The 27637-nt window shown below is 59.5% G+C and overlaps 7 protein-coding genes across 7 annotated transcripts; all 7 read left to right on the forward strand.

Moving 5' to 3' along the window:
• Positions 1–1496: 1496 nt before the first annotated feature.
• On the forward strand, positions 1497–8357 carry LSCM1_01003 (uncharacterized protein; the record flags this gene model as incomplete). Its single annotated transcript, XM_067318629.1, has 1 exon — positions 1497–8357. One exon carries the CDS (start codon positions 1497–1499, stop codon positions 8355–8357), a length of 6861 nt encoding a protein of 2286 aa, XP_067174734.1.
• Positions 8358–10489: 2132 nt separating this feature from the next.
• On the forward strand, positions 10490–11674 carry LSCM1_01004 (uncharacterized protein; the record flags this gene model as incomplete). Its single annotated transcript, XM_067318630.1, has 1 exon — positions 10490–11674. The coding sequence occupies one exon, from the start codon at positions 10490–10492 to the stop codon at positions 11672–11674; it is 1185 nt and encodes a 394-aa protein (XP_067174735.1).
• A 1378-nt stretch (positions 11675–13052) lies between these two features.
• Positions 13053–14060, forward strand: LSCM1_01005 (uncharacterized protein; the record flags this gene model as incomplete). Its single annotated transcript, XM_067318631.1, has 1 exon — positions 13053–14060. One exon carries the CDS (start codon positions 13053–13055, stop codon positions 14058–14060), a length of 1008 nt encoding a protein of 335 aa, XP_067174736.1.
• A 1073-nt stretch (positions 14061–15133) lies between these two features.
• LSCM1_01006 (uncharacterized protein) lies at positions 15134–19969 on the forward strand (the record flags this gene model as incomplete). Its single annotated transcript, XM_067318632.1, has 1 exon — positions 15134–19969. One exon carries the CDS (start codon positions 15134–15136, stop codon positions 19967–19969), a length of 4836 nt encoding a protein of 1611 aa, XP_067174737.1.
• A 1790-nt stretch (positions 19970–21759) lies between these two features.
• On the forward strand, positions 21760–23421 carry LSCM1_01007 (uncharacterized protein; the record flags this gene model as incomplete). The annotated part of the gene is made up of 1 exon (XM_067318633.1): positions 21760–23421. One exon carries the CDS (start codon positions 21760–21762, stop codon positions 23419–23421), a length of 1662 nt encoding a protein of 553 aa, XP_067174738.1.
• Positions 23422–24702: 1281 nt separating this feature from the next.
• On the forward strand, positions 24703–25038 carry LSCM1_01008 (uncharacterized protein; the record flags this gene model as incomplete). The annotated part of the gene is made up of 1 exon (XM_067318634.1): positions 24703–25038. One exon carries the CDS (start codon positions 24703–24705, stop codon positions 25036–25038), a length of 336 nt encoding a protein of 111 aa, XP_067174739.1.
• Positions 25039–25460: 422 nt separating this feature from the next.
• Positions 25461–27095, forward strand: LSCM1_01009 (uncharacterized protein; the record flags this gene model as incomplete). The annotated part of the gene is made up of 1 exon (XM_067318635.1): positions 25461–27095. The coding sequence occupies one exon, from the start codon at positions 25461–25463 to the stop codon at positions 27093–27095; it is 1635 nt and encodes a 544-aa protein (XP_067174740.1).
• Between the last annotated feature and the right edge of the window lie 542 nt (positions 27096–27637).

Raw genomic sequence — 27637 nt, forward strand, 5'->3', positions numbered from 1 at the left:
TGAAGTGGCCTGTTCGACTTTGCTGTGCTTCGCGTGTTGGTTCGGCTCACTGCAGCACATTTGCCCGCCGCTTGCTATCCCAGGGTAGAGCTTTCTTACTGCCCCTATCGTCTTTGGTGTGCGCTCTATCGTGGCGGGCAATCCGCATTGGTAAAACTCGTCACACCAGCCCGCACGCCGGGGAGGCAAAGGGGAAGGTGTAGAAACGTGAAGGAGGCACAGACCCAGAGCGGGGCGCCTATCGAACACCGATCGACGTTCTCTCGTGCAGCGGCAGCAGGACAGAAAAGGTGACTTTCCGCTGTCACCCAACCCTCTCCTGCCTCGTTTTTTTTTTTTGCATCGTCCATTTCCACAGCATTCCTGCTGTCATCGCCGCACATCTCATCTTCATCCGCCGTGCGCGCCTCTGTCGTCAAAGTTTTTTGATTCCTCTGTAGGCATTTTTCTCATTTCCCAAGTCGCCGGGCTCGCGTAGTCGTTGGCACGCTCTCTCCTAGGGTCACACTGGCTGTGTACGGAGCAGCGCTTTCGATCATCAGTAGCTGCGGCACAGTCTCGTGTTCTTGTTGGCGTTCTGTTATCTTCATTTTTTCTTGTGGTGGTGGTGGCTTCGCTCTTGACCCTTGTGGACTGCTGCCGTGTTTTTTTTGCTTTCTTCTTGTCTTGGGTTTCTGCTCGAATCCTGTTCCGTCGATTCCGACCTCTCTCGCTTTTATACACACCCAAGTCAGCCCCCACACCCTTCCCCTTTCCCTGGCGTCCTCTCGCTTTCCTGAATTACTTTGACTGCAAGTGCTTTTTTTTCGCGCGTGTGTGTGTGCCGCTATTGTGTTCATTGCCTTTCGCCTACTCTGATTCGTCTCGCACGTCAGGTGTCCTTCTCTGTTGTTCGCCTTTGTTCCGTTCATCTCTGCTTGCTCCTCCCCTCCCCTCCCTTTCTCTCAGACGGGGACGCCTTTCCGCGTCGTATCACACATACTTACTCCCTCCCCCCATCACACACACACGCACACGCATACAACGACGTCCTTTCCCATTGTGGTTGTTCCTTTCCCTGCTGCTCCTGCTCCTCCTTTCCACTCAGTCGCTGCTGTTGCCCTAACCCCTCCTGGAGAAGTGTCAGTGTGCGGAGCTTGCACCAAAGGACTCTTCCTTGGGCGTCTCGAGTCTTCAGCGTCCTCCCCCCTCCTCTCCCCTTCACACACACACAGGACGGAGAGCAGTGATCTTCTCCTCTCCTTTGCCCGTCTCTCGCTCTCGATCCGCGGGCGCGGATCTGCCGGTGTACCTCGTTGAAGTGCTGGGAGCCGATAGCGGCGTTCCGCGGGAGTTGTGCATCTGGGTGGTGCAGAATCTGCAGCCCGTTCTTGTTTTGCTGGTGTGCCACGCGTTCACGCCTCTCGGGAGTCGGCGCACCCCCCTTCTAGCAGGTGGAGCCACACCTTTGACCACCTTATCAACACCGATCGCTGTAGGCGCTTTTCTGGCGAAGAATGGACGTCGGCGTTTATGATCCAAAGGTGCAGGTGAAGGCCGTGACGGCAGCGCTGAAGGCAATGAGCACCACGCAGCTCTTCGAGGCGGTCGAGGCTATGTCCACCTCTCTTGTCATGGGCTTCGAGGGCTACTTGCGCAAGTTCGACGCTGGCGCCGCCATCCCACTCCTTGCCGACGTCTGCGAAACCTTCATGAAAGAGAGCTCGCACGGCGACCTCCTTGTCATATCCCTGCGTGCGCTTTCGCTCATCATGGAGCACGTGCCGTCTTCCTACGAGGCGGCGCAGGCGTTTCACGTCGTCCTCATGCAGCTCTCATCCCAGGCGATTCACCGCGCACTCTGCCTGGAGTGGACTTTCGTGCAGTCGGACAGCGCCTCCATGATCGAGGAAGGCTTGCGCGTCATGCGCTTCATCAGCAAGGACGACATGACTGGTGAGCTCATCCACCACGCTCTCGTTGGGGATTTGCTGACCCTGTGCGCGGACCCGCTTCCGCTGGTGGCACGACAAGCTTTGGAGACACTGCTGATGATGTGCTCCAAGGTGGTAATGCCATCGGAGCTCGAGAAGCCGTCCCACTCTTTCGCAGCAGGCATTCTTTCCTTCTTCAAGTCAAAGAAAAAGGCATCGGCCACGAGCAGCGAAGCCAGCAAGGCTGGTCGCACGTCCAACTACAGCGGAAGCTCATCGCCAAAGGCAGCAGCACCTGAGGACATTGTGCCGCACGCGGACCACCCCACGGTGGTGCAGGTCGAGAACGTTATCTCACCGCTGGTTGTCTCCCTAATCGAGGAGTACTCCAAGTCACTGGCGTCGATCCCAGAGCGCTGGGCTCTGCTTGAGCTGCTGCTGCAATGTCTCGGAACACTCATTGATCGAGCGCTAATTTGTCACCGACCGCACACGGCCCGCACGCTTGCCTCCCCTGTACTGCCTAAAATACTGTTTCAGCTCATTGTCGACACAGAGTCGAACGTCACCCTGGAGCCTGGCGCTCGCGTCGACCGCGTCCTCCTCTGCGAGACGACCTTGGCGCTGCTGACGAACTGCCACCGTTACCTGATGCTGGAGAGCCTGCAGCTGCCGGAGGCGCACCGGTTCTTCCAGCTCATTCTAGAGGACTCGACGGAGGAGATTACCACCCTACTCGACGACCCTTTCCCGCGCGCTGTCATCGCCGCTCGCAGCACTCAGCGTCGCGACAAGGATCACATCACCTCCATCGGTGCCTTGCAGCTCTTTGTGCTAGCCTGCCCCACCGTGCCGCCAGATGCGTTCGGCCTGAAGCCGAAGCTTGTGCTGCCGGTACACCAGTGGATGTGGGAGGATGAGCTGCGCCACAACAATCGCCTGATCGAGGAGCAGTGCTTGTCTCTCGAGAAGAGCTGGACACGGCTCGACCACCAGGCCCGCATCTTTGTTCACATGAAGCAGCTGAACGTAGACTTGCGTAGCATGACTATGACCAAGGGAAGCGGCGGAGGTTGCCGCAACATCTGCCGTACCTACATCCCGTTTGTGTACCATTTTGCAGATGAGGCGACTCTGCGACCCATCGTCGCTGTCAAGGAGGCCGGGCCATGCGCGACGGATGGCACCATGCTTGTGTGGAAGCCGCTTTCGTCGTCGAAGCGCAACAATAACGCGACAGCCACCGCTGCAAGGGCGGGGGAAGGGGATGGCCGCACGAGCAGTGATACAGGTTCCGCGAAGCGTAGTCGGCGAAAAGGCGCCTGCACGCCTCAGGCTTCCACCGAGGGAGAGGGCACAACTGCGGCGGCTGGTGTGTCCCTGCCGGTACTGCTGAATACGGAGGTGAAGGTGCCGGCGGGCCACATTTCACTTGCCGAGGAGTACTTTGGCTGTCTGTGCGTGTTTGCCAAGAACACGTCGGGGCAGATGGCAAAGCAGGTAGCCACGTGCGCGTGCGCGTCCATGCTGCAGCTCATGCTCTTGTCCGGCGCCTCGAAGCGCTTTGAGGAGCTGATGAGGAAGGCAGTGCTGCCTATGTGCGAGATGTACCGCGAGGCTCTCATCTCAGCAGACAAGGCAACAAAGGCAGTGGTGCTGACAATGATTGAGTGGATGCTGTACCACCCAATGGCGGAGCCGTGCGAGTTCACTGAAAGCGCAGTGCGCTGCGGGTTGCTGGATCAGCTGGTTATCCTGTCCAAGACGACGCTGGTGGTGCACGACAAGCCAACGCGAACGGCGACGCTTGTGGAGAAAGCAAGCGCGTTAGCGGGATGCATAGTAGAGAAGGTGAAAGAGCGCCGTTCTGCGCAGGCCAGTGGGCCAGGCGCGAGTGTGAGCGCAGCCGAAAATTCCGCTCTTGGTGGGGCCTTTTTGTCGAGCACGATGCTGCGTGTGCAGACGGTGCTGAACGAGCTCCGTGGGTGCACGTGTGGGACTGCTAAGGGCACGGTAGCCGCCGCGACTGACAACAGCGGCAGCCCTGCGCGGGGAAACAAGCTACGCGGTGACACGCACGAGAGCGCGATCCGAGAACTGCTGTGCGTCTTCCAAGAATCAGAGGACATTACCTCCTACGAGGTCTTCAACGTCGGCGTGGCGTCGACGCTGCTGTATTACCTCCTCGGCGACCGGCCGCTCGAGCACATGGTTGGGTATACAGCGGCGCACGATAGCTCTACCTCCGCCTCCTCCTCCAGCTTCAGGCGCGAGGCTGCTGGGCTGCCAGACGGCCAAATGGGACGGATCGACCCAGCTGCGTCGTCGTGGGAGGCTATGATAGCAAGCGGCATGCACGTGGCGGATATCCTGGCCATCTTTGTCGTGGAGAAGCGGATGCGGTGCTTCATTGAGTGCGCGGTGGCTTACCCAACTGGCATGCACCGGCTCGTGTCTACCCTCACGGCGAATCTATCCCTCCAGAGCTACCTCCCGATGGTAGAGTCGGTGGTGACTAACGACAAGGTGGTTTGCAAGACGCCTCTTCAGGTGCATCACGCACTAAGCATGATCTCGCCGTTGGTCGCACTCTGCGGCGATGCCGGCCGGCGCATTTCCGCTGCCGTCAAGCCCGCAGCGGTGGACGACACTGTATCGCTGCCTTGTGTGGACTCCTCTGCGACTGCGACTGGCGCCGCCTCGACGTCTAACGCGTCGCTCACGAACCGGGCAGAGTCGAGGCAGTGCAAGACGACTTTGCTGTCACCCTCATCAGCACGCAGCGGGACTGGGTCGTCTCGGGTAAGCGACCCGGTCAACATAGCGCGCACTGCCAAGGAGTGCTGTATGGCGGGTCATGGCCTTCATTACATGGAGCACTACTCCCAGGTGCGCCGGTGCGACCAGTGCCACCGCAACATCCTTAGCGGGCACAACTGCCGCACCTGCAGCTACGATGTGTGCGAAGAGTGCTATCGTCGCTACACGGGTAACACCGAACTGATTCGGTCACAGGCAGTGATGGAGCGGAACCGTGTGCACCTTTGCGCCACCATCGGCGACCTGGAGCGGTGGTTCCGCACCGGATCCAGCTCAACCAAAGGGACTGAGCTGGCCCCCACCTCACAGTCAGCGCTTCATCATCTCGAGCGCTTTACGACGCGCGTCCTCACTTTCCTGAAGCGCTACACAATGGCTCTCGACGCCTACGCTGCATCACCTATGCCACACGTCGGCGGTGCCATGGCCCCCTACTTGCTCTCCCCGAGTCCGGCTGCAAGCACGAATCTTTCAGTGGAGGTGGCAGAGAAGCTCCTAAATCATGCCAACGTTGTTCGACGCCTGACGTACGAGTACCTCTCACGGTTTGTGACGCGCGGTGCGCTGACGGACGAGGGCACGCCGGTTACACCGGAGCTTGCGGCCAGCCTTGACGCCGAGGTGCAGAAGGTGCTGACCACGGCAGCGGAGCGGCAGGTAGCTGAGGATATGGTGCAGGAGGCGGTGGAGGAGCGGTACATCTTGTATCGCACCTCATGTGGCATGCTTCCATTTCAAGAGACGGTGCTGAGCACGCTTTACCGCCGCGCATTCGCTCTTGGCGATCATCACGTGCTCCTGCAGCTGGAGAACTGTCTACTGCGGGTGGAAGGTGCTGCTGAGGAGCAGCTGACGCTGAAGGCAAAGCATTTCGTGACGGTATCGAATCCGGCTGCCCCCTCAAACTGTCGTAGCGAGAGCGCGCGAGGAACAAGAAACGCCGAGTCACCTGAGGCGGCGCTGGCAGTGAGAAATGCCGTCCCTGCCGGCGCCCCCGCTTCGGACACTTCAGGCAAGGCGAACACGTCGCCCGTGGAAGAGGCGATGGAGGCGAGCGAGTTCGACGGGCACCACGTTGCCCTGAACCAGACCTACCTTTTCCATCACTTCGAGAGTGACTCGGCGGCGTACTGCGCATGCGGCGCGCACTCACGCGTGGAGCTTCACACGGACGCGCCTCCGGCGCTCACCTTCACTGCACCCGACTTTGCCCACCGCGCCGATATGCTGTTGCTCATCATGTTACACCGCGCCCTTTTCGAGGAGACCCATGGGCTGATCGCCTATGCCGCAGAGGCACAGAGCATTTTCGGCGGTGACGACAGCATCTTCGTGAACAACACAATCACCTCCGCACTCGTGCGCTCGCTCGAGGCGTCGGCACTGCGTGTGAGCATGCTGCCACCGCGCTACGCGCTGCCGCGATGGGTGAACTTCCTGCTACGGGAGGGGCGCTTCCTCATCCCGCTGTCGGTACGAGAGCAGGCGTCGCGCTTTTTGGCGTACGGGGCACGGCGCGCTTTCACCCAGCACATGCGAGCTTTCCGAAATCAGCGCAACGACAGGGCGCTCATGATCTTGCCGGCCGAATGGGCAAAGCTGTCCAACCACAAGTTCTCCGTCAGCCGCGAGGCATTCGCGCGGGACGCGTACATGCTGCTACGCAAGTGCTCTGAAGCGCGGTTTCCCATCTCGGTCGAGTTCAAGGGCGACGTCGGCGTCGGCCAGGGACCAACGGCGCAGTTTTACACGCTGCTAGCAGCAGAGGTGAGCATGCGCTGCGCCGAGCTGTGGCGGGTGAGTGACGACAAAGGAAACGGCAGCAACAACAACATTGCAACTGTGCCACCTTCCGCTCTCGCCGTCATGTCCACAACTGGCCCGGTGATGGCTGGTCCGCCGCCTACTTCGCTTCCACCGCGCCGAAGCAGCCGGACCCCGACAGCCTGCCCGGCCCGCGGTGGAACGCCTCGTCTCAGCTCCTTCAACAACCGAGTAGGCGGCATGCTGAGGTCGCCGAGCTTCGGTTCTGCCTCTACCACGTCCTCCTCGCGTACCTTTGGGCGCTCAGCCTCGGCATACAGTGCGCCACCCAGCGCTAACCTCACCACGAATCCGTCCCTGGCGGCGGCGCTGGAAGCCGATGCCGTCCTCGTAGCGCCACCGGAAGGCTTCTATCCGCGCCACATGGAGGGCGCGCGACGCTACATCGAGGACATGGAGAGTCTACGCACGACGCCGCCACGACGCCGCCACCGCAGCCGCACCGTCCGCGATGACGGCGTGGCTCGCGTCTTGAGCCAAAACGGCAGCAGGAACGCCGCCTCGTCACTGACTCAGAAGGACCCTTCTCTCATCGATCCCGCGGCCGCCACAGGGGCTGGTGGCACCCACTGCCACAGCAAGGCAGCGTGCTTGGTGGACAGCAATGTCGGTTTGATGCGGGACTATGTGCTGGAGCAGCGGTGGCGCGCCAAAGCCTACTATGCCATCGGCGCTGCACTCGGCCGCGCCTTCGTAGATGAACAGGTGTTTCCGCTCCCACTCTCTCGTGCGGTGGCCTATTTTATCCGCCGAGGCTTGCCGGCCTACCAGTGCGTGGCCTCCGACGTGGCGCACATGGACCCACCGCCGCAGTTCCCGATCGACTTGTTTGAGCTACCCTTGACAGCGGCAAGCTGGGTGGACCCGGACATTGCACGGAGCCTGGCGTCTCTTTCTACCATGGATAGCGCCACTCTGGGTTCGCTTGATCTCCATTTCACCCTTCCGGGCGACGACAACTTTGAACTTCTGCTTGGTGGTGCAAAGATGAAGGTGACCAAGAAGAACTTGCGCCTGTATCAGCGTCGCGTCGTTGGCGCGCTGCTGTACGAATCCGTCGCAGTGCCCTTATACTTCCTGACAATGGGTTGCCGCGACGTCGTGCCGCAGGAGGCGCTGACGGTGATGGAGGTGAAGGAGTTAATTGGGGTGCTGTGTGGCGAAAATAAAAGCCCCAATGACCCGCTGTGGACCACAGAAGAGATTCGGTCCGTGCTGGTCGGCGACCACGGCTACCAGAACGACTCGCCGCAGCTGGAACTGCTGGCAAAGGTTCTTGGACAGCGACTGACACCAGCAGAGCAGCGCAGCTTCCTCCTCTTCTGTACCGGCTGCCCTCGGCTGCCCATCGGCGGTATCCGCGCTCTCGGCGCCATCACGGTAGTGAAGCGCTCTAACGCCTTTGAGGAAGGGTGTGCCAAGGCGCTGCGGGCGGAGGCAGCTACAGCGACGGCGAGCAGTAGCGGCGGGGCTGGGATGCTCGGCATGGAAGAAGACGAAGGTGGCCTGATCGGCGGCTTGTGCGAGCAGACGGCACAGTCCGATGCGGACGACACGCCGTCTGGGCAGCACGAGACTCCGCTCCGTAGCTTGTCGCTCACCTACCCTTCGGCATCCGAGGAACAGGGGGGCTTGGCATCGACGGTGCTGCTTGAATTGCCCGAGTCGGAGTGGGCGCTGCCGTCGGTGAACACATGCTTCCGGTATTTGAAGCTGCCACCGTATCCAAGCGAGGAGCTGCTATACAAGAAGTTGATGATGAGCATTACGCTATCTGGTGGCTCCTTCGAGCTCTCGTAGAAACGACATCTGTGCGCATCCTCCACCGAACCTCGACGCACCTTGCCCCTTTTGCCTCTGGCCGCCTTTTCGTTTCTCCCCCCTTCTCTCTCTCTCTGGAATCCGCTGCGATGGGCTGTGTTGGAGCTTGCTTCCGGCTGTGTGAGGGTCATTGAGGATTTGGCTGCGTTTCCTTTCGTTCTTCGCCGAGCCTTCAGACGGGCAGCGGTGATGGTGACGGCGACCGAAGGTTTTTTTCGAACATAGAGCAACTCCACTTCATGCCGTGTGAGCATGTGGGTGCGGAAAAGAAAGAACATGCGAGGGGGAGGGGGGAGAGTAGTGGTGGTGGTGGTGGGGTGATGATGATGGGGCAGGCTCGAGAGGTGTGTGGGGAACGTACAAGGGCTGCTTCTGCTTCTCTTCGTGTTTTCCCTTCACATTTTCACTCGCTCTGGTCTGGTGTGTGTGTGTGTGTGTTTTCCTATTCTGCTTGCCGTTGTCTCTCTCTCTTTTCGTTGCACTTGCCACCTTTGACACTGGTAACCTTCTCAACCCCCCCTCTTCCCCTTCTCCCTTCCTCTGTGTGTGTGTGTATTTTTCGTTTTGTTTTCGTGTTTGCTCATCTGTACGGTTCCGCTGCGCTCGCTTTTATACTGTTTCCCTTTCTTAGTGTCCCGCTATCTGTGCTTCTCGCTTCTCGATGCTCTCCTGTGCCATCGCCAGCGCTGCTGCTCTTCCTTCGCCCGCGTCGTTTTCGTCTTCCTTTGGCCTCTCCCCCTCCGGTTACCGTATTCCCATGACGCCCACGGATCTCACAGTGAGCTTCGGCTTGTGATTCTTTGTTCACCCCTTTCCCTCACCCTCCCACCTCCTCTTCGCCTCTGATGTTGGCGTTCGCATCCGCCGTGCTGTGGACGTCTGTCTTGCCTTGCTGTCCTGTCGCGTCTCCTGTATGGGAATGTGTGCGCTGGTGGGCGTGTGCTGCCAAGCTCGCATAGGGAATGATATGTTCCTCTCTCCTCCTCCCTCTCTCGCTGTCAATATATATATATATATGTCGCTTCCTGCTTTCCCTTGCTGCAAGGTGACTGCGAATGGTCTCACATCTTTTTCAAGGATTTCGTGTATTTGCGGTTCTTCTACGGTTTTCTCTCTGATACGTTGCCCCGTGTGCTCTCTCTCCCCTCTTTTTATGCCTCTCTTTCTGCGTGTCTGTCTGGGTGTGTGGGCGCGGTTGTCCACGCGGCCGCCTTTCTAGCCGCGGCCGCAAAAGGGAAGACAGAGGTGGCGGGTGCGCGTCGCTGAAGGCGCTGTGGACAGTGAAAGCTGTGTTTTTTTTTTCGCTTGCGCGTGTGTGCTTCGCTTCCAGTTGCTGTTCTGGAGAATGGAGGCTGCTTCGATTCGGGTCGTGTTTGCGTGGGCAGACTGTCCCGTTGCTTATCGTTGTTGACGCGGTGTGAGAGGGTATGTATGTTCGACCTCGGCGCCCCCGTCACGTTTTCTCCAATTGCAGCGTCCGGTCTATCCGAAGCAATAGCGAGTTTCAGCGAAATCTATGGGCAAACGAGCTGTAGCCCTGGCAGCTGTTGTGGTGTCTTCGCAAAGCACCTCTCCCATTCCTCCTGCCACCTCCCTTATCCCCCCTCCTCCTCCGCCCAAACGAGAGCGTGTGAATTCACACTGTGGCACATGTCTCTCTCAGCTCTCTGCTGATGCGATAAACACTCTTTGATGCTCCCCTCTCGATGTGCCGGAGAGCGGGATGCTCGGCACCAGCTCTCATGGCATGATGTGCTTTGCTGGTGGCGAGGAGCGGATGGGCGATCGTTCAATACATCTGCGTACTGCCCAGCGGCCCACTTCCCACGCGCCTTCTTTTCCCGCGTCCCCCCTTTTTGCTTGCCACTGTGCGAACCGCCTGCAGCTCTCTTTTCCTGACAGCCGCGCAGCCTCTTGCCAGCATCCGAACGGAGTTCGTCGGTGCAAAGCCCAACATCATCCGTTGCACTCCGTTATAAACTTCGATTCAAGCATTTCGCCTGCGTTTCTCTCCTGGCTCGCGTGGCAGGCGACGCCCAGGCCGTTTCGCACTTGCCGCCCCATCGGTCTCTGGCTTCTGCTCCCTTCGAAGGTTCTCTAGGGCCGCCGTCATGGCAACAGAGGACGAGTTGCGGGAGCTTCTCCCGAAGATGCAATTCAACAAGGAGTTCAGGAAGAAGCAGAAGTACAGGTACAGAAAACGCGTCGAGGCGCGCGAGAAGGAGCGAGCGATAGCCACCGGCAAGAAATCACCAGCCAGCGAAAAGGCCGAGGCCGCAAGCAAAGTCACAAAGAAGAAGTCCACGACGGCCAGGAAGTCTAGTGGCACCGCTGCAGCAGACGCGAGGGCGAAAAAGACGCCGAAAACGCGTGTGCCGAAGCTGAAAGTGAGCAATGTGGAAACGGGCAAAGAGACACTGAAGAAGAAGAGGGCGCGTGAACTGGTGCAGGAAAACCGCAAAAAGCAAAAGCGTTCCGCCAAGAAGGAGCGGCCGTCAGCGACCAAGTCTCCCCGTACTGGTGTGGTTACCACTGTCATCGTCGCTAACAAGCCTTTGAAGGCAAAGCAAGCGGCAGAAAAGGTGACGAAGGGCGAGGTGTCTGCGGTGGCCGCGCCGGCGGCATCCTTTGCGGAGCCAAAGCAGCTGCTGTCGCAAGCAGAGCGTGACCGGCAGCTGCTTTCTCGTGCAATCCGTGGCGACGATCTGCTTGGCAGCGACCCATCCACTGGCGCTGACGATGGCGCAGCGTTTATTCGCCAAGAGCCCTCTCTCTACCCTGACCACGCTTTCCTTGACGATTACGCGGAGAAGAAGCACGCCGAGGCCGTCTCGGCCGACCAGCTACTCGAAAACGCCCACCACTTTTTCAAGAGCCTCGGCAAACAAGAGCGGGCTCTTAACAAGGTTGCCAAGGAGCACATTAAACATCTTCGCGCGGTGAACCGCCGCGGCGGAGACAAAGATGGGTTTCGATATGTTGTGCCGAAGAACGTGAAGCGGGTCGTACGAGAGCTTCTCTTGGCGCAGAAGGCGCGTGAGGGCAAAGAGGTCCCAGAGGCTCTTATCGACCCTGAGCAACTCGAGTCAACGTTCGGTGGTGACGGAGTGGCGGAGACCTCTGAAAAGCCGGTGCGCCGCCGTCGTCGTCGAAGTTCACGCACGTACTCGGACTTTTACCAGTTCCAGGTGAGCAAGCAGTGGACTCGTAACGCGGAGAACTTCCTCAAGCGTAGCCGACCAAACAGGATGCTCTTCGAGGCCAAAAAGCACCAGCGCACCATCAAGAATTTCTGAAGCCGATGCAGCTCGCTCGATGGTTGGGGCCCCTCCACAAGTGGCTCTTTCCTGCGGCCGTAAGACCTGGCCTGGTTGTCTTTGCTCACTGCTCTGCTTGCCGTATGTCGTTGTTTCTTCCGGTTGCTGTTGCGTGTATGGGGGGATGATGTGCGCGAGCGACATGGTAGCCCTCGATGCTGCCGGAGCTGAAGAGGGCTGAAGGGAACGTTGCCAAAGGTGAAGAGTGGAAGGCGGGCAGGGGCACTTCTCTGCTTTCGTGCTCAAAGACGGATACCGCAGACGCTTCCGTGCTGCTCTCCGCCTACCCGAGACGGACACGATCCGCACCGTCGAGGGCGTGAGGACGGCTTCGCTCAGTTTCCTTTCTTGCCTCACTCCTTCACTTTTCCCTGCTTACCGCTTCTCGCACCCCGTTCTCTCTGCGCCTCCAACGCTACCGTCAAGGGCGGTGAGTGCTGATGGCTTCTGCTCTTCCGCGATACGCACGCGTACTACACTGTGGCCGTGCAGTGTGCTAATGCTGTCTTGGCGAAGGGGGGGTCCCGTCTAAGAGAGACTCTCTGGAGCGAAGCGCACCCGCCCAAAGGAGAGGGCGAGCACTCTTCGTCGAGCCAATGCGCATGCGTGTGGCGGAAACGTACTGTGTACGCACTGACCCTCACCAGGGCATGTCCTGGTGAAGACAGATATCTCCGCGTATGCGGCGGTGTCCGTCGGCATGTTGGCCATGGATGCCGGCTGTCATGGGCCGTTTTTTTTTTGTTCTTTGCTGTTTGTTTGTATTCGAATAAGAGTGCATGTGGGCGTAACGGTAATGCGCGATTAGCCATTCACCCTCAGAGATGCAGGCAGCATAAAACGGAGAGACGCGACTGCGGGCTGAGCAGTGCCGAGGCACAGGGGGGCGCGCGGAGACGTCTCGGAGTGTGCCCCCGCCCCATGAGAGCGCCACAAAGGAACTGAAAAAGCCACTTGTTTTGTTCGCTTCCAGTTGCCCGAGGAAGAACCACATTGCTTGGCCTTGTGTTTTTGCTCGCACAGTTTCACACGTGATGAGGCTACCGCCCTCCAATTAGCGCACTAGAATCTATGCTCCTGAGCTCTGCTCTTCACATTTGCCGCGTCCGCAGTTTTCTTCTCTCCTTCCCCCCTCCGCACTTATCACTGCCTTCGTTGCCTTTGTGTGTGTGTGTGCGTGCCGCCAACGCCAAACGGCGCCCGCGTCTGTGAGCTGAACGTCGCTGGCGCACAACATGCGCACGCCCACTCCACGAAAAGAGTTACACACAAAGTGACCTACACAACAGCGCGGCTCCGCCCCTCCTCTCTCCCCATTTCTCTCTCCCCAAGTTCGGAGAGGCGCGCCCACGAAAAAATGGGCCGTCAAAAGTCTCGCAACTTGTGGAATAACGATGCGGGCACCAAGTGTCTGAATCGCCCTCCACAGGTTGCTGTTGCCAAAGGGTGGCAGGTGACGCCAGACCTCCTGCCGGCCAAGCCGCTGGCTCCGCGTCGGCGCAAGTACGCACCGATCCGCCCCAACAACCGCGACGCCGTAGCAACTCCGCTTGGTGGTCAGAGCTACAACCCGGTGGATGCAGAGCATCAGGAGGCCCTTGGCAAAGCTGTTCGCCAGCTCACCAAGAAGAAGCTTAAGGACGAGAAGTTTGTGAAGATGATGATGCTGGGCCGCGGCAATAAGTACACCGGCAACTTCTCGGCGGACAAAACATGGGAGGAGGAGGTGCAGGAGTCGGCGCCGGTGACTGCGAAGCCGCCAAAAAAGAAGACTACAAAGGCCGCGCCTTCCTCTAGCGGGGCGTTACTGTCTTCTACCCCCTCTTCCATGCGAAGCGCTGCGGCGCCACAGGGCAACAGTGTCAAGGCTGCCGCTGCTTCTGCGGCTGTAGCGAAGGATCGCAAGGCGGCAAAGAAAAAGAAGACAAGGAAGGCAACGGCAGAGGAAGCCAAGCGTGCCATGGTACATCGGCGTCACCCACATCGCGATACCATCACGAGAGAAACCGATGAGCTCGATGAGCTGCTCGCTACACACGCGGCCAAGCTGAAGAAGCGCGAAGCGGCGCGGCAGAAGCGTCGTGCGGCGAAGAAGGAAAACCTCACCGTCAAGCATTACGGCCGATACTATCACACCCCCTTAGCCCTCGACGTCATGCCGACTGACAAGCTCGTTGGCTCCTTGCGTCACCTCAGCGGCGGATATGTGCACCCCGTCATGGAGCGCATGAAATCGCTCGAGGAGCGCAATTTAGTGCCGGCACGCATGCGCCACACGTACAACAAGCGCAAGGTGCTGAAGCCCAAGGATGAGGTGCGCGTGAAGCGGGAGGAGTTTGGCGTCATGCCACAGACGAGCTTTTGAGGAGCATAAGACAGAGCTGTGCTTCATGCGGCCCTGTGTATGCTGGGCCTGCTCCCTTAATGGCGCAAGCAGCATTGCATCCTAGCTGTTCTCGTGTGCAGCACTCTTTCCCAGAAGCTTTGCGGAGCCGCATGCTGCGTTTTGTTTGGTCTGTTTCGCTGTTCTAAAGGTGTGACTAACGTGTGAGGTTCGTGGCAACGCATTTGTTGACGGTGTCTCGGAGCACGAATCGCTTGTTGCGACGGCTACTTCTGACGCCCTCCTCACCTGAGCAGGTGCTTGTCTTTCTTTCTTCGAGTAAATCACTGGCCTTTGCTATTCCAAGAATGTAGTGGAGGGATGATGCCAGGTGCCGGCGTGATGCGCAGTTGGGGGGTGGCAATGTTGACGAAACTGGAATGCTTCCGAGAAGCGCCCCTGGCCATAGAGCGGAAAGTCTGAGGCAGGGTTCACGGGAGCGTATGTGAGAGCACGATCGCATCCCTCGCTTCACCGTCACGCATGCCACGGGGCGCGTGCGGGCTCGCAGAGGGCTCGTCTCCTTTCCCCTTCCCCCTCTTTGCACTCTCCAGCCCATCGCCTCACCCCTCTTCCCTTCCTCTCATCGATTGCCGAACTTCTGTCTTCCCGTTTTCCGCCCACGATGTGTGTCTGCGTGGGGCTTTTCTGCATGGCACCTCGAAAGCACTGCACACATATATACATATATATATATGCTGCGCCTGTGATTGTTGTGGCTACTGCTGCCGCTGCCGCTCTACCCGCCACCGCCCCCATACCACTCAACGCCCTCACTCTGATCTCCCCGATTGATTGAAGCGTTTCGAAGAGGACGAAGGGCATACAATCGCCTCTGCGCTTGCGGGTAGTAGGCAGCCTCTGTCTTTTTTTTGTCTCAGTGCCCCCCTCCCCACGAAGCGGGGCCAAGCGAAGGCTATTTCGAATCTATCGCACCTGGAAGTAACGCAGCGGGGGATACCGTAGAAAGGTGTGAACCCGCTGTGCTTCTCTCCCAGCCTTTTCGGTGCTGCTTTTGTTTCGATCTCCCCCTTCCCTCTTTTTCGTTACCCATAATGAGCTTCCTCTTCAAGGCGGTATTGGGGCAGCGCGTGGTGCATCCCCCTCCGCCGGCCACTGACAAGGCGCCGCAAGCCGCGGCAACCGGTGCACGTTGTAGCAAGGCGTCAGCAGTGCCTCCTGGGAAGCTGGCAAGTGCATCGCTGGCCACCAACGGAGATCACGGCAGCACCTCCACGACAAAGCCGGGCGGTGCGGCTGCGCGATCGCCTTCTCCACCTGCCGGGCCGGTTAATAACTCACCGACGCTTTTAGGGGGGCCACATTTGTCGCCTCTCTCCACATTGCCGTCACCGCGACCAAGCACATCAACGCGGACGCTGCTTCTGCGCATCGAAGGCTGCATCATGGCACAGGATATTCGTGACGCGCAGCGCGACCTCTTACGCTGCGCTGACCTCCCATACGCTCTGGACACGACGTCGCTGAAGGCGCTGCTTGAATTACTTCTCAATCACGCCGAGGACGAGTCCATCACGGAGCCGACGCTGCAGCTGCTTGCCAACGCCACAGACTTGGACAAGTATCCGGACCAAGTGGAGGTGAACCGTCGCATCGTGGATGTCACTATGGCGGCCAAGAGGAACGCGAGGGACGCACTGCTTGAGCACCTCGTGGACTCGGTACCATTGCTGCTAGACGCTATGAAAACAACAGCCCCGTTCTGGAACCGGTACAATGTCGTCGTCCTGCTCCAGCGACTGGAGGCGTTCGACTCCTATAAGTTGAATCAGGCACTGCTAGGCGCCCGCGGCATCAGCGTGTTGCTGGATGCCCTGAACGAAGTCGAGCACAATCACCAGCTGCGTAACCAAGCCTTGGCGCTTCTCACGTCGTTGACCTTGGCCGATGCGGAGCTGCAGACCCTTCTCGCCTTCCACAACGCCTTCGACTCGCTATTTGATGTGATCGAGCGTGAGGGCGGTGAGAGGCATGCCAACTCGATTGTGAAGGACTGCTTGACGGTTGTACACAACATGCTCCGCTCAAACAAGGCAACTCAGAAGCTCTTCCGTGAAATGGGCTGTGCTGCACGGCTGGCAGCCCTCTTCGAATCCGTTCCATCCGAGCTAGTGGCGTGCACGGTGGCGGCTCACCGCCACAAGGGTGCTGGCAGCAGTCCTTCAGGGCAGATTTACCCCCAGCCGATAGTGTTGACGGAGAAGCTGGAGGCACTCCTTGACGCAATCAAGAGGTCCGACACAATGCTTAACGTGCTCATGTCCGTTTCCATTCTCGCGTGCATCCTGCGCGGCACCGACGATGGGGAGGAGGAGCGACACTCGACGCAAGAAGCCCTTCTTCGATGCGGTCTTCTGAGCCCACTAACGCGCCTCGCATTCAGCGGACTGGCCATCGACGATGCCACCCGCATCGAGTCCGTGCGGGTGCTGGCGTTGCTTCTGAGTGGCTCAAAGCAGACGGTGGAGGAGTGGCTTGACCTGCAGCCCGTCACGACTCTGGTTCGAGATACTCTACCATACACTGTGCAAGTGTGGCCTGCCCCGCGCGCGTTGCTCTCGTATGTTTGTGAAACAACGGACACAACCCTCGTCAGCGCTGGCGTGCAGCTCTTCACAGCGCTGCTGAGCGTGCCTGCCTTTCAAAAGCGCTTGGTAGGCGTGTTCCTGAACGGCTTGGTGCCGCCGGCTCCAGAGTTTGGAGGCGGCGGCGGCAGTAGTGCCACCGCGCAGGGGTCGACTGCGACTTCACGAGACCGTGCCCACACGGTCAATGACAGCGCCGTCAGAGCGGATACGCATTGTGGTGTGGCTCTCGCGCATGTGTTGCTCTCGTCACAAACGCCGGCTGTGAAGAAATTTTATGCCGCGCAGGTCCTGCGCGCGCTCGTTGCGGTGCCTGGCGCGTCTCCAGTGGTTCAGGCCCTTGTGCACTCGTCTGTACCACCGCACTTGCAGTCGTTGGCGCTAGAGGGCTTTGTGAAAGCGCAGCCGGGGTGGACACTGTCCACTCGCTTGCCGCCCTCTTTCTTCAACTACATCGCTACCTTCCTGCTTTTCTGCCTCAGCGGCGGCGCGGCAGGGCAGCAGGTCAACACGGCGGCTCTCGGGGCCTACGTTGGTGCGTTGCTGGCCTGGATGGGCTCATGTCCCTCTGCGGCGGCCGCGTTCGTTGAGGAAGTGTCATGGGGAGAGGCGCTGCTGCACCAGGCTCGCCGCGAGGGCGCCGCCCATCTTCGGCTGTGGTCGGCCGTACTGATAGCAAGTGCCTGCGTCATGTCCCAGAAGGTGACCACAGCCACGGCGGCCGCAACGGTTCTCGCGCAGCGCTTTTTGCAGATGGTCGGTAGTGGTGCGTCTCTTGACACAATCCTCTTCGACGTTCAAGCCAGCACGCCGGGGTGGCAACACCCTGTGGTGAGCGGACTGCGAGCGCAGAACCCTAGCCCGTACGATGAGGACATTGTGGCTATGGTGGAGCAGCTTGTGGCGGAGTTCAAACGCCTGTTGGCCAGCGTTGCGGCATCTTCGTCACAGACGCCGTTCACGACGATGGCATTGCCGCTGCCCACACAATCGGGACAACCGCATTCAGATGAGGCGCTGAAAAAGCACAGAGTCGCGTTGCCGTCCCTTGCACCGCCGCCGCCTTGTGGCCCCCGTGTTGCGTCCCTCACAAGCCTCGGACAGAGCACTATGTCATCTGCCGACTACCGCGTCGAGCCACCCCCACCGCAACCACTCGACCCCACATCGCACCCGGTAGTAGCCCCTCTCGGCCTAGATGCACAAACACGTGAGATACTGGCGGCGCTACAAGCGGAGCTAGAAGCCGCCCGCGCGGAGAAGGCGAGTCTCTCGAACGCGCTAGAAGAGTGGCGAGAGAGAGCCGAGCACATCTCTGCTCAGTGCGCTGCCCTAGAGGAGGAGCGGCAGCAGAGACGTGCCGCGGAAGCAGCGGAAGAAGAGCGCGTGCGAGGAGAGGGTGCGGCGGCTTCGTCCGCGGAGGTCGCGAACTCGCACCCCGCATCAGCTGGCATGGTCGAGGGACTCCTGGAGAATATTCAGTTGCTCGAAGAGGCGCTCCAGTCGAAGGAAGAGGAGCATCAGCAACTAGTGGAATCACTGAACATGATGGAAGAGCAGCTGCGGCACGCTTCGAACACCACAGCCGCCGCCGCCTCCCAGCAACAAGCGCTTCTCCAGCAGCGACAGCATCAGCAGGAGCAACAGCATTCTCCGCCGCAGGATCTGATGAGCGCGATGGAGGCGGAGCGCAATGCGGTAGCCCAGCAGCTCGCACTATCACAAGAAGAGATTGCACGGCTGCAGCGGGCACTGCAAAGTGTCAGTAGCGACTATAGCGAACTGCTTCTGCTGGTGGCCGAGCTGAACGAAGAGTGCATGTCGGTCAAGGCTGGCTCGTCCATGGCACACACACCGGCACGGCCGTGGTCGGAGGACACTGGCCCCAGCGTGAGAAGGGGGGCTGAGGCATTGCAACATCCAGCCGTTGAGGACGCAGCGAGGAGGGCCGAAGCCTTCTTCGCCGTTGCAGACCCGCTGCTGCCGGCAGCAGCGGGGGTCGGTCCAGAGTGCGTGCCATCAGAAAATACGACGGACTCCGGAGCGGCGGGAGTGCTGAAGGAGCACACGCCAGAGTCAGCAAGCACCACACAGGCATCCCCTCTGGTTTCGGCTGCCGAGCGAAATATGAACGCGGATGCCGACTGGATTAGTAGCGCGTCCGTGCATGCCTACGAAGTGGCGACGGATGTCGTCATCGACCTTGCAGAGGAGCGAGCTCCCGATGATGCTGTCGCGGCCCCCCTACTCACGCAGCAGCCGTTTTTGCTGCCGGCAGTGCCAACCGCGAGACGCCCGGTCTCCAGCCTGCCTCCGACCGCGTCTGAGGCAGCACTGCCGTCTTCCCTACCTCCGGCGTCATCCGCTGGGCCGCAGCGACATCACGCAGGCCAGCCTTCACCTCCTCCGGGATGTCATGCCCCTCTACCACCACCACCACTGCCCGCAGCAGCACACCACCCTCTGCTACGTCAGTCTGCGCTACGAGCGCCTTGTTACGCCGACCCGTCTACCATCTTCTTTGGCGGGGGAGACGGCGCCGCTGCTGAAGGGGCTCAGCGGCAGTATGCGCTTTCCGTCGCCGGCATCGAGCAGCACTTGCACGGGAGCGGGCCCCCGCCGGCAACGCAGCTATCGCCTCAGGTAGCTGCGCTGGCCCCTCATCTTCCGCCACCACGGCGGCCTGAGTACAGTGAGCTTGCGCACGAGTCGCCGCCGCACGGTGGCCACGCGGGGATGCACTACGGAGCAGACCTTATAGAGCATCCGACACCTCCTGCGTCGAGAGGGGTGCCATCGTTGACGCCTCAAAACCTTCCAGGAGCGAGTGTGGGGGATACCCTGTCGATGGCCGAAGGGAACCCCTCCACCCTTTCATCTGCGCCCCACTCTGGAGAGCAGGGCGCACAGGACGCGCTGACCGTTGCTCGGGTAGAGTTCGCCGACGCCTTTGCCTCAAATCCTTTCTTGGCTGGTGCCAAAGGCCCTACAGAGAGCCGCTTTGCGATGGGGGGAGGCGATGGGGACTTCGAGGCCGCTCTACAGGGAGCCTGGGAACGTGATACAGATCACCGGGCCACGGTGGAGCAGGGCGCGGGAAGTAACGCAGCGCCGCAGCAGAGGGCCTCCACAACCACAAGCGGGGCTTCTCTTCGTTGGGCACCCAAGGGGGAGTCTCTGAATCAAAACGAAAAGGCCAACAATCCAACAGCGACTTACAACCCGTTTGCGGACCTCGGCGGCGGCGGCGATGACATAGATGACGCTTTCGGTGACCTGCGCTAGTGCCTTGATGAGCCTGACACGTTGATGGCTTAAAAGGGGGGCGCCATCAATCGCATCTTGACCCTCTTGCGTGGGCTCTGCAGTTTTACGTAGTGAGGTTCGGGGAGGCGACGAGCGGCTCGTGATCTTGCGAAGGCCGCGTATGCACGTCTATTTCGCAGCCGCGTACTTGTGTTTCACGGACTCTCGATGGGCACAAATTTGACTCTTTCTTTATGTGACCGATTTTGTTCTCTTCTTTGCATGTCTTGTGAGGTTAGGCAATTCTGTGATGAGCTTCTTCGTCTTTTCTTCGATGTCGAGCAGAACTCCACTCCCCCTTCGTTTGATTTTCCGAGGCTTGTGGCGTTGTTGACGCTGTCGATCCATGGTGTATGTGTCACTTGCACGCGCTAGGCTGTCAGTGTCTCTCATGATGACGTTGAAGGTACCGTCCTCATCTCCCCTTTGACACTCTCTTGCCCCTCTCTTCCCCTCCGCATGTCCTCTCCTCTTCTGAGAGCTTTGGATGTGGGCACAGTGGTTTGTCCTCACATATGCCATCAAGGGCATCTGTAACCCCCGTAACGTCCACTGGAGAACGAACGCCGGCGCTGTGTGCCATGGCACACGCGAACGAAAAAAGACAACTCTGACTACTGAGAAAGTACGATCACCACCGGTGGCGCCTCTGCACAGTGGGAAACGTCAGCAGAAGGATGTTGCCCAACTTTCGTGATGCAGGAGGCTTCTTGCAAAGGCACCTCGCGTTGTCGCCGCCTCTTGGGATGATGCCCCTGATGCTTCGTCGAGGCCCCCGACGCTGTTCAAAAGTGGCTATCACTTTTCCCAACTCATCTATCATCGCCGCCGCTTTACCGCCTCTGTTTCTCATCTCAGTGTTGTTTTATGTGCTTGTCTGCGCAAGCTTTTCCTTGTAAAGGCCTTGTAGAAGCGGTGCATCTTGTGCTGTTCTCGTCTGCCGCGGTAGTAGTGAAGGCCTTTGGTCTCAATGCCACATTCCTTTTCATTCGCGTGCTCTCCTTTCTGTCTCACGCGCGTATACACAAGCAGAGTTGGCCTGCCGTATTTCACCGAGCAGACGCACAAATAGGACAAAGAAAAACAGATCGAAGCAGTAGCCGTCTTCCTCAGCAGACAAGAGCCACTGGACGAGAGACGGTTGCACGGCAGCTGGGAAAAGAATCGCTTGTGGGGTGTTGCCTGTTGACGTCACACTTTCCCTCTGCCCGCCGAGCTTGTGGTCAACTCTCCCCTCTCCCCCGCTCCTCGCGTGCGCCAATTCCGCGCCGCAGCTTCTCTTTCCTGGCTCTTCTCCACCTCAAATGCCTGTCAGTAGCCTGCCACACACACACACACGAATCTGTAGTTTTTACTCTGCTGCTTTTTTGGCTATTGATTTCCTCTTGCGCTGCGGATTCTCGGTTGAGATCTATCGCGTCGGTTACTTCACCTTGCTTCTGTCTGCGCCGCAGTGTGTGGTACTCTGGGCCCCACCTCTCGTCCTCCGCCCTCCTCTTCCTTTTCTGTGTCTCTCTCCTCCCTCACGATTTCGCCAGGGTCTCCTTACCCTTGTCGTGTTGTCTGTCTGTCTATGTGTGTGTGTGTGCTGCCTTGAGTTTTCGCTGACTTTTAGCTTCATCCTACTAGGCGCTTTGGGTACGTGCGTGTACTCCTTCGTTTCGCTGCTCCTTTCACGCTTGCGCTCATCGAGGCCACCGATCGACTGTTCCGCCGGTGAGCAACCCTCTCCCATAGATCCATTGGCTGAAGCCATTTTAGTAGCGGCAATGGCGCAGCCTGATGCGGCTGCTGAGGCAATAGCTGAGATGGTCCCCATTCTTGGTGAGTGTGTGGTGAAACTATCACATTCGACCACTTATGAGCCGCCACTGTACCTGTTCCCAGAACTGTTGCCGCGAGTGCCAGAGGGTACACCACCGCTGCCAGTATGGGACGCCGTGGCGGATGCTGTAGACATCGCTGCCTCCTCGTGGCGCGTGGCGGACGCGACGCAGCTCATGGTAGCTGGAGTGGCAGCCGCTGGTGCCAACCGTGTGAAGGCTAGCACAGCGGTTGAGCGCCGACCGCAGGCGATGGTGACACTCACCTCGATGATCGCCGGTAACCGTCTTCTGGCGGCGGGCTTGGACGCAACGGTGTTGGAAAAAGGCGTCTTCTCATCCGCGGCAATCATTACGCACTTGGCAGCGCTTCAAGCACGCATGGGACTGAGCGACGAGGAGGGCGCCGCCATCATGTCGAACCACTTCCTTAATCTTCTCGCATGGCAGAAGCTGCGCGAGCTTAACGCCCCAGCTGTGCAGGCCGATGTGTCGCGTGCAGAGCAAAAAAGGAGTGAAGAGGAGGCGGGAGGGACGGCGATGGCTACATCCTCGCAGACAGGGTCGCCCTTGCCTCGGAAGCGTAGACGTACGAGCCAGGACATCGACGATAGAGAAGCGTGGCTTCCGTCGCCACACCCATGGGCGACGGAGGCCGAGCTCGCAGGGGCGAATAGCGCTCTGCGGTTTGTGGCAGCGAGCGAGGTGAACGTAGAGAGGCAGGTGGAGCTTCTGCACACGCTGACGGAGCTTTATAAGCGGCCGTGGCGGACGCTCACATCACGAGGTCAGCAAACGGATTTTGTGGTGCCGCCAGGAACGGTCAACGTCACGAGTCCGTTCGCGGACAACAGCAGAGTGCTAGGGGCCCTCCTAGACCCTGCTGCTGCCCTCGGTTGGGGCCCGGCCCTCACTTCGTCGCCTTGCACAGAGTACTTTGGTAGTGTGCTTGTGGCGCACACCGCCTGCTTTTACGCGGTGGTGCTGTCTGCGGCAAAGCCGCCGTCAGGAGGGGATGCTACTGCCCCTGCTCCTACGCGTCTGCCGCTTGATCAGCTCACCTCCTACTTTGGGCGTGAGTCGGGGGCTAGAGGAGCGGCCGCGGTCGCGGCGGCGGCGACTATGCCCATTGCCGGTGCCTTGGCTCGCTATGCTAGCCACCCAGAGGCGCTCTCGCGGTTTCAGTTTGCGCTGGTGCTGCGGCCAGTGTATGAGCACGCCACGAGCGCCAAGGAGGTGAAGTCGTCCAACGACGAGCCCCGTGGAGGCACACATGAAGTGGCAGAGGACGACGAAGCGTCTGAGAGCAACGAGGACGCAAGTGAAGAGCCCGCCGCGGTGCTGCACACAAAGCGACCGCACCACTACACGCTGTGGCTGGTCAATTACGGTCGTAATGGTGTGCGTGTCGCTGGGCAAGGATGGGTGCTTGGCGAGCCGCGTCAGCTGCGAGCTGGAGACGTACTCATCGTGGGCAACGAAGTGCAGCTACGCGTGGAGGAGCACGCCTCTGCGGCTGCCGCTCGTGCGCCTGCGAGGGGCGACGCGATTCACAACACCGCCTCTGTGAGCTCCTCGCAAGTGAAGCAGGAAAGAATGGAGGAGTAGCACACCATTGTCGCTATCACGGCGGTGTATCGATGATGCCTGAGCAACAAGCTGCTTGTTTTGTGTGCGGTGTCCCTCTCTTTCTCAGGCGCGTGTGTGCTGTCACATACGCCTCTCTGCGTCACTTTTCCTTCCCTCCCCCTCCTCCGCTCGTACGTCATGAGAGTGTTGTCGAGGCTTCTCTGTCAGTGGTGTGATGGTGGCAGAGAGAAAGGGGAAGGGAAAAGGAGCTGTGTGGCGCTCACTCTCCGTCTTCCTTCATGATAATTGCCCTCCATGATCCGGTAAGTCTCATCATTTTAAAGATCACATGTCTACCGAAAAAGCCCTCAATGATCATCACGCGCGCGCACACACACACACAGGAATCAAAAAGGTGCGGTGTAATAGAGCAATTTGGCCTCCTCTGCTTGAGCAGCGCTGCCGCTCTGGTCAGCCGATGGATGATGACAGGTGCGCGATTGGCGCGCATCCGCGTGACAGAGCCGCTTCGACACAGGCAACCGTCTCTTGCGAAGAGTTTGGCTTCCCTTACTTAGTACTTTTCCTCCATGTCCACCTCACTGCTTCGATTCGTTCTTCTGCACAGGAAAAGTGCGTCTCTGGAGGTGCTTAGGCGCAGAGGATTCCTGCGTGTGCGTTACTACCTAGGACGATCCTAATACGGCTGCGCTGCAAGTGGAAAAGACACATCTGTCTCTCTTCGGCGGCATGGGTGCATCACTTGCTTCACCCACCCTTCTCTCTCTCTCTTGCCCCCCTCTCCACTGTCTCAAGTACACGTGCGTACGCACTGGCATTCGCACACGGACTAGCTCAGAAGGGAAGCATCAACGTCTACGCGCTGTCTCTTCTGCTTATCTCCCCTTCCCTCCCCTTACCTCCTCACCCGGCCTTCCCGCCGCCTTGCGTACCCCGTGTGCTCGTTGGTGTTTCTTCAGGAAGCGATTCGAGGTCAGACTGGCAACTCAACGTACAAACGCATATACACATATTTGTGTATATATATGTACATGTATTCTGCTCAAGCTTCTCTTTTGCTGACGCTTGGTGCGTGCTGAAAGCGCGCGTGGACGGCTGATCTCGACTGCTTCGCTGCCTAAGTCCCTTCTCGTCCCCTTTATCACATCTGAAAAAACTCCCCACCGGCAGCCGAGGATCGATCGAGAAGAACAGCCGTGAGAGGGCGCCACTGTCCGGCAAATCCTCCCTCACATTGCACGGGACGCAGCAGCCCTGCACCGAGGGAAGGGGGGCGCAGAGAGCCAAACGAAAAGGACGATGGGCATGAGCATCTTCTCGCTCGTCTCGGCCGTGGCTCTGTGCCTTAACGCGCTGGCCATCCTCTCCGAGTCGCGGTTTCTTTCCAAGTTCGGCTTGGCCACCCCACAGGCTCTGCAAGGAGGCACTGCGCCTCAGCAAGACACTGCTTTCAATGACATGGCACTACCCTCTCTCGACTCCGATTTCGGCTCTCACATGAACGGCGGAGGTCGTGCTACCTCGTCCCTCAAGTTGCAGATCGCCGCTCTGTTGCACTCTGTCCGTCTCCTCATGCGATGGCCGCTCATCTTCGTTAATATCGCGCTGATTTGCCTCGCGTTGATATTCGGCTGATAAGGCCAGCGGCAGCGTGAGCCGCCAATGCACACACACAAAAAAAAGCGATGCGATTCCTTTGGCTCACCTGCGCACACTAAGAAGCGGCGTAGGCACAACGAAAGCGGAAAAGAAGAAACGCCCCAGTGTCAAAGCCTTTTCAATGACGTACATGCTGGTGCGCTGTGGAAAGCCTCCTTGTGTCGCTGCCACTGAATGGGTGATAGCCGTCCCCTCCTCACCCCTTAACCCTTCCCTCTTCTGCACCTCTTCCTCCTTGCATGCAGTCAGATGCCTGGCCCACATCGTAAATGCTGAGCTCCTCTTCTTCTCGCCTCGCTTGCTCGCTCTGTGTTCGCCTGCCAGCGTGAAAACGACGTCCTGCCCTGCACGCGCCGCCCCTCACGTAGTAGCCCGTCTGCAATTCTTCGCCGTCTCGAATGCCTTCTCTCTTCGACCCGAGAGGCCTTCCCATTCTGGGCCAGCCTGTGTCTGAGTGGGGCACCAAACAGCCAGGAACCGGAGTCACACGCAACACGCGCCGGGAGAAGCTTGGGCTGTGGAGTGCTGTCGCCCTGCAGCAGCACTTGACCGTCACTGGCGGGCGTGGAGGTGTGCCGCCGCCGCCGCCATCGTCGTCTCGGCCGCGCTTATCCGAAAGTGGAGGCGGTGCCGTGGCGCTGAGTGACACCGCAGGCTCCTCTTCCGCAGATTTATTGGCAGACCTTCGGTCGTACCTCGGGCCTGCACCGAGTCTAGCTGGGCGATTGCAGAAGCCCACACTTGCGCAGCGCATGGGGCTTGTCCCGGGCCCGCCGCCAGCGCCATCGGCTGAGGAGTGGCGCGCCGTGGTGCATCGTGCTCTCCTGCGCGAGCAGCTACACTCGCCCGACGCCAGATCTCCTGAGTCCCGCTTGTCTCTCTGCTCCATCTGCCAAATGAGTTACACCGCCACCGGGAGCGAAGGGCAAGTCATCCTCAGCTGCTCGCACGTCTTCCACTCTCAGTGCTTTCGCGCCTTTGAGCGGTACGTGCGCGCTCAGCAGAGAGCCGATGCCGTCGGATTTGCCGAGGTGGCCGCCCCCCTGGCGTGCCCCGTGTGCCGCACTCGAAACTACCACAAGCGCATATTTTACGAGGGAAAAGCACTGTTGCAGCGGGCGGCCATCGTCAAAGTGCAAGCCGCTGCTCGCGGCCTACTCGCGCGACGTGCCTACACCAAAATGCGACTGAAGAGCGATCCAGAGTTTCGCACGCGCTACGTCCAGGAGCGCCTGGTCCGCCTCTCCGCTGCATGGAAAACGTTTTGCGAGCAGCAAGACCAAAAGCGTGCGGCTGTGCAAACAGCCCTCATGGTGCAACGCCAGGCGGCTAGGGCCGCCTATCTGAGTGAAGAGGCTTGGGCAGAGCTGTGGAGGAAGGCGGTGCATGGCGCGTCCGTCTCAAGCGAACCTGGGTCTTTAGCAGCTTCGTCTGCTACGGCGGCGTCGGTGCAGTGCCCCATCTGCTTGGAGCACATCCGATGCTCGCACGGCCCCGGTACCAGAACCGCCACAGCTCATGCTGCGGTGACGCACAGTATGACCGGCGAGGACGCTGTCGCCGCATTGCGGATGGCCTACGAAGCTCGGCAAGCAGCCAAGCGTCTGGCGGGAGTCGAATTCAAGGCGGCCACGGAATCCGCAGGCAGGTTAACGGTAGCTACGGCAAAAGGTGCAGCCTCGCGCACGGGGGGCAAACCCTCTATTACGAAGCCTGGAGCAGTCAGCACGTCGAGAGGCGGGCACGTAGCATCTCGGCATGCCCCACAACCTGCGCATTCTACTGCCCTTTCTGCGCTGCCTTTTTCGCAGGAAGTGAGCGCTGTCGGCGCGGACGAGGCTGCGTTGCCGCACCCTCAGAGAGGTGTGCTGCTCAGTTGCGGCCACTACTTCCACGCCGCGTGCATCGAGTGCTACGAGCGTTTCAACGAGCGGAACTCATTGGAAGCGGACGAGGAGGCCGGCCGGTCTTCCGCAGTTCTTCTGAACCGCTGCCCCATCTGCCGTTCCGGCTATGCGAAGCACCCAATGTAATCTTTTGCGTGGGTGCATGGCGAGGCGACGCTGAGGCGGAGGGTGGGGGACAGGACGCAGTGATGCGAAAGCGTACCGACTCCCATAGCATCTCTTTTTTCGGCATCGCGACTGGCGATCGCCAACTTAAGCGGCCCGCCACTCGATGTGAAATATCAATCTTTTCGTGTGTTTGTGTGTTCGAAGTTTCACGTTGCATTTCTGCTTTCTGCCGCCTGTCGGCACTTCCTCCTACGCGGGATGCGGGGCAGACATCAGTTGCAGTCGCCAAACGTTCTCCTTTCATGCCCTAACCAGGCAGCATGACGGTTTGCCTGGTGGAGCGGGTGAGAGGGCGGTGGCGGGCAGCCGCATTGGCTAAGGGACTCTGCCGTTTTTCCTTTCTGATGGCCGATGTAACGCTTCCGCGAGCCATTTTCGCCTATTTCTTTCGGCGACACTCCCCTCCATCCACGCAAAGATACCTTACGAGGGAGCTCTCTGAAGAGTCGCGATACAGGCCGGTGGGCCTGTCGCAACTGATAGGACATTGGCTATGGCCA

Source organism: Leishmania martiniquensis, chromosome 35, assembly GCF_017916325.1.
Source record: "Leishmania martiniquensis isolate LSCM1 chromosome 35, whole genome shotgun sequence".
NCBI classification, from domain to species: domain Eukaryota; phylum Euglenozoa; class Kinetoplastea; order Trypanosomatida; family Trypanosomatidae; genus Leishmania; species Leishmania martiniquensis.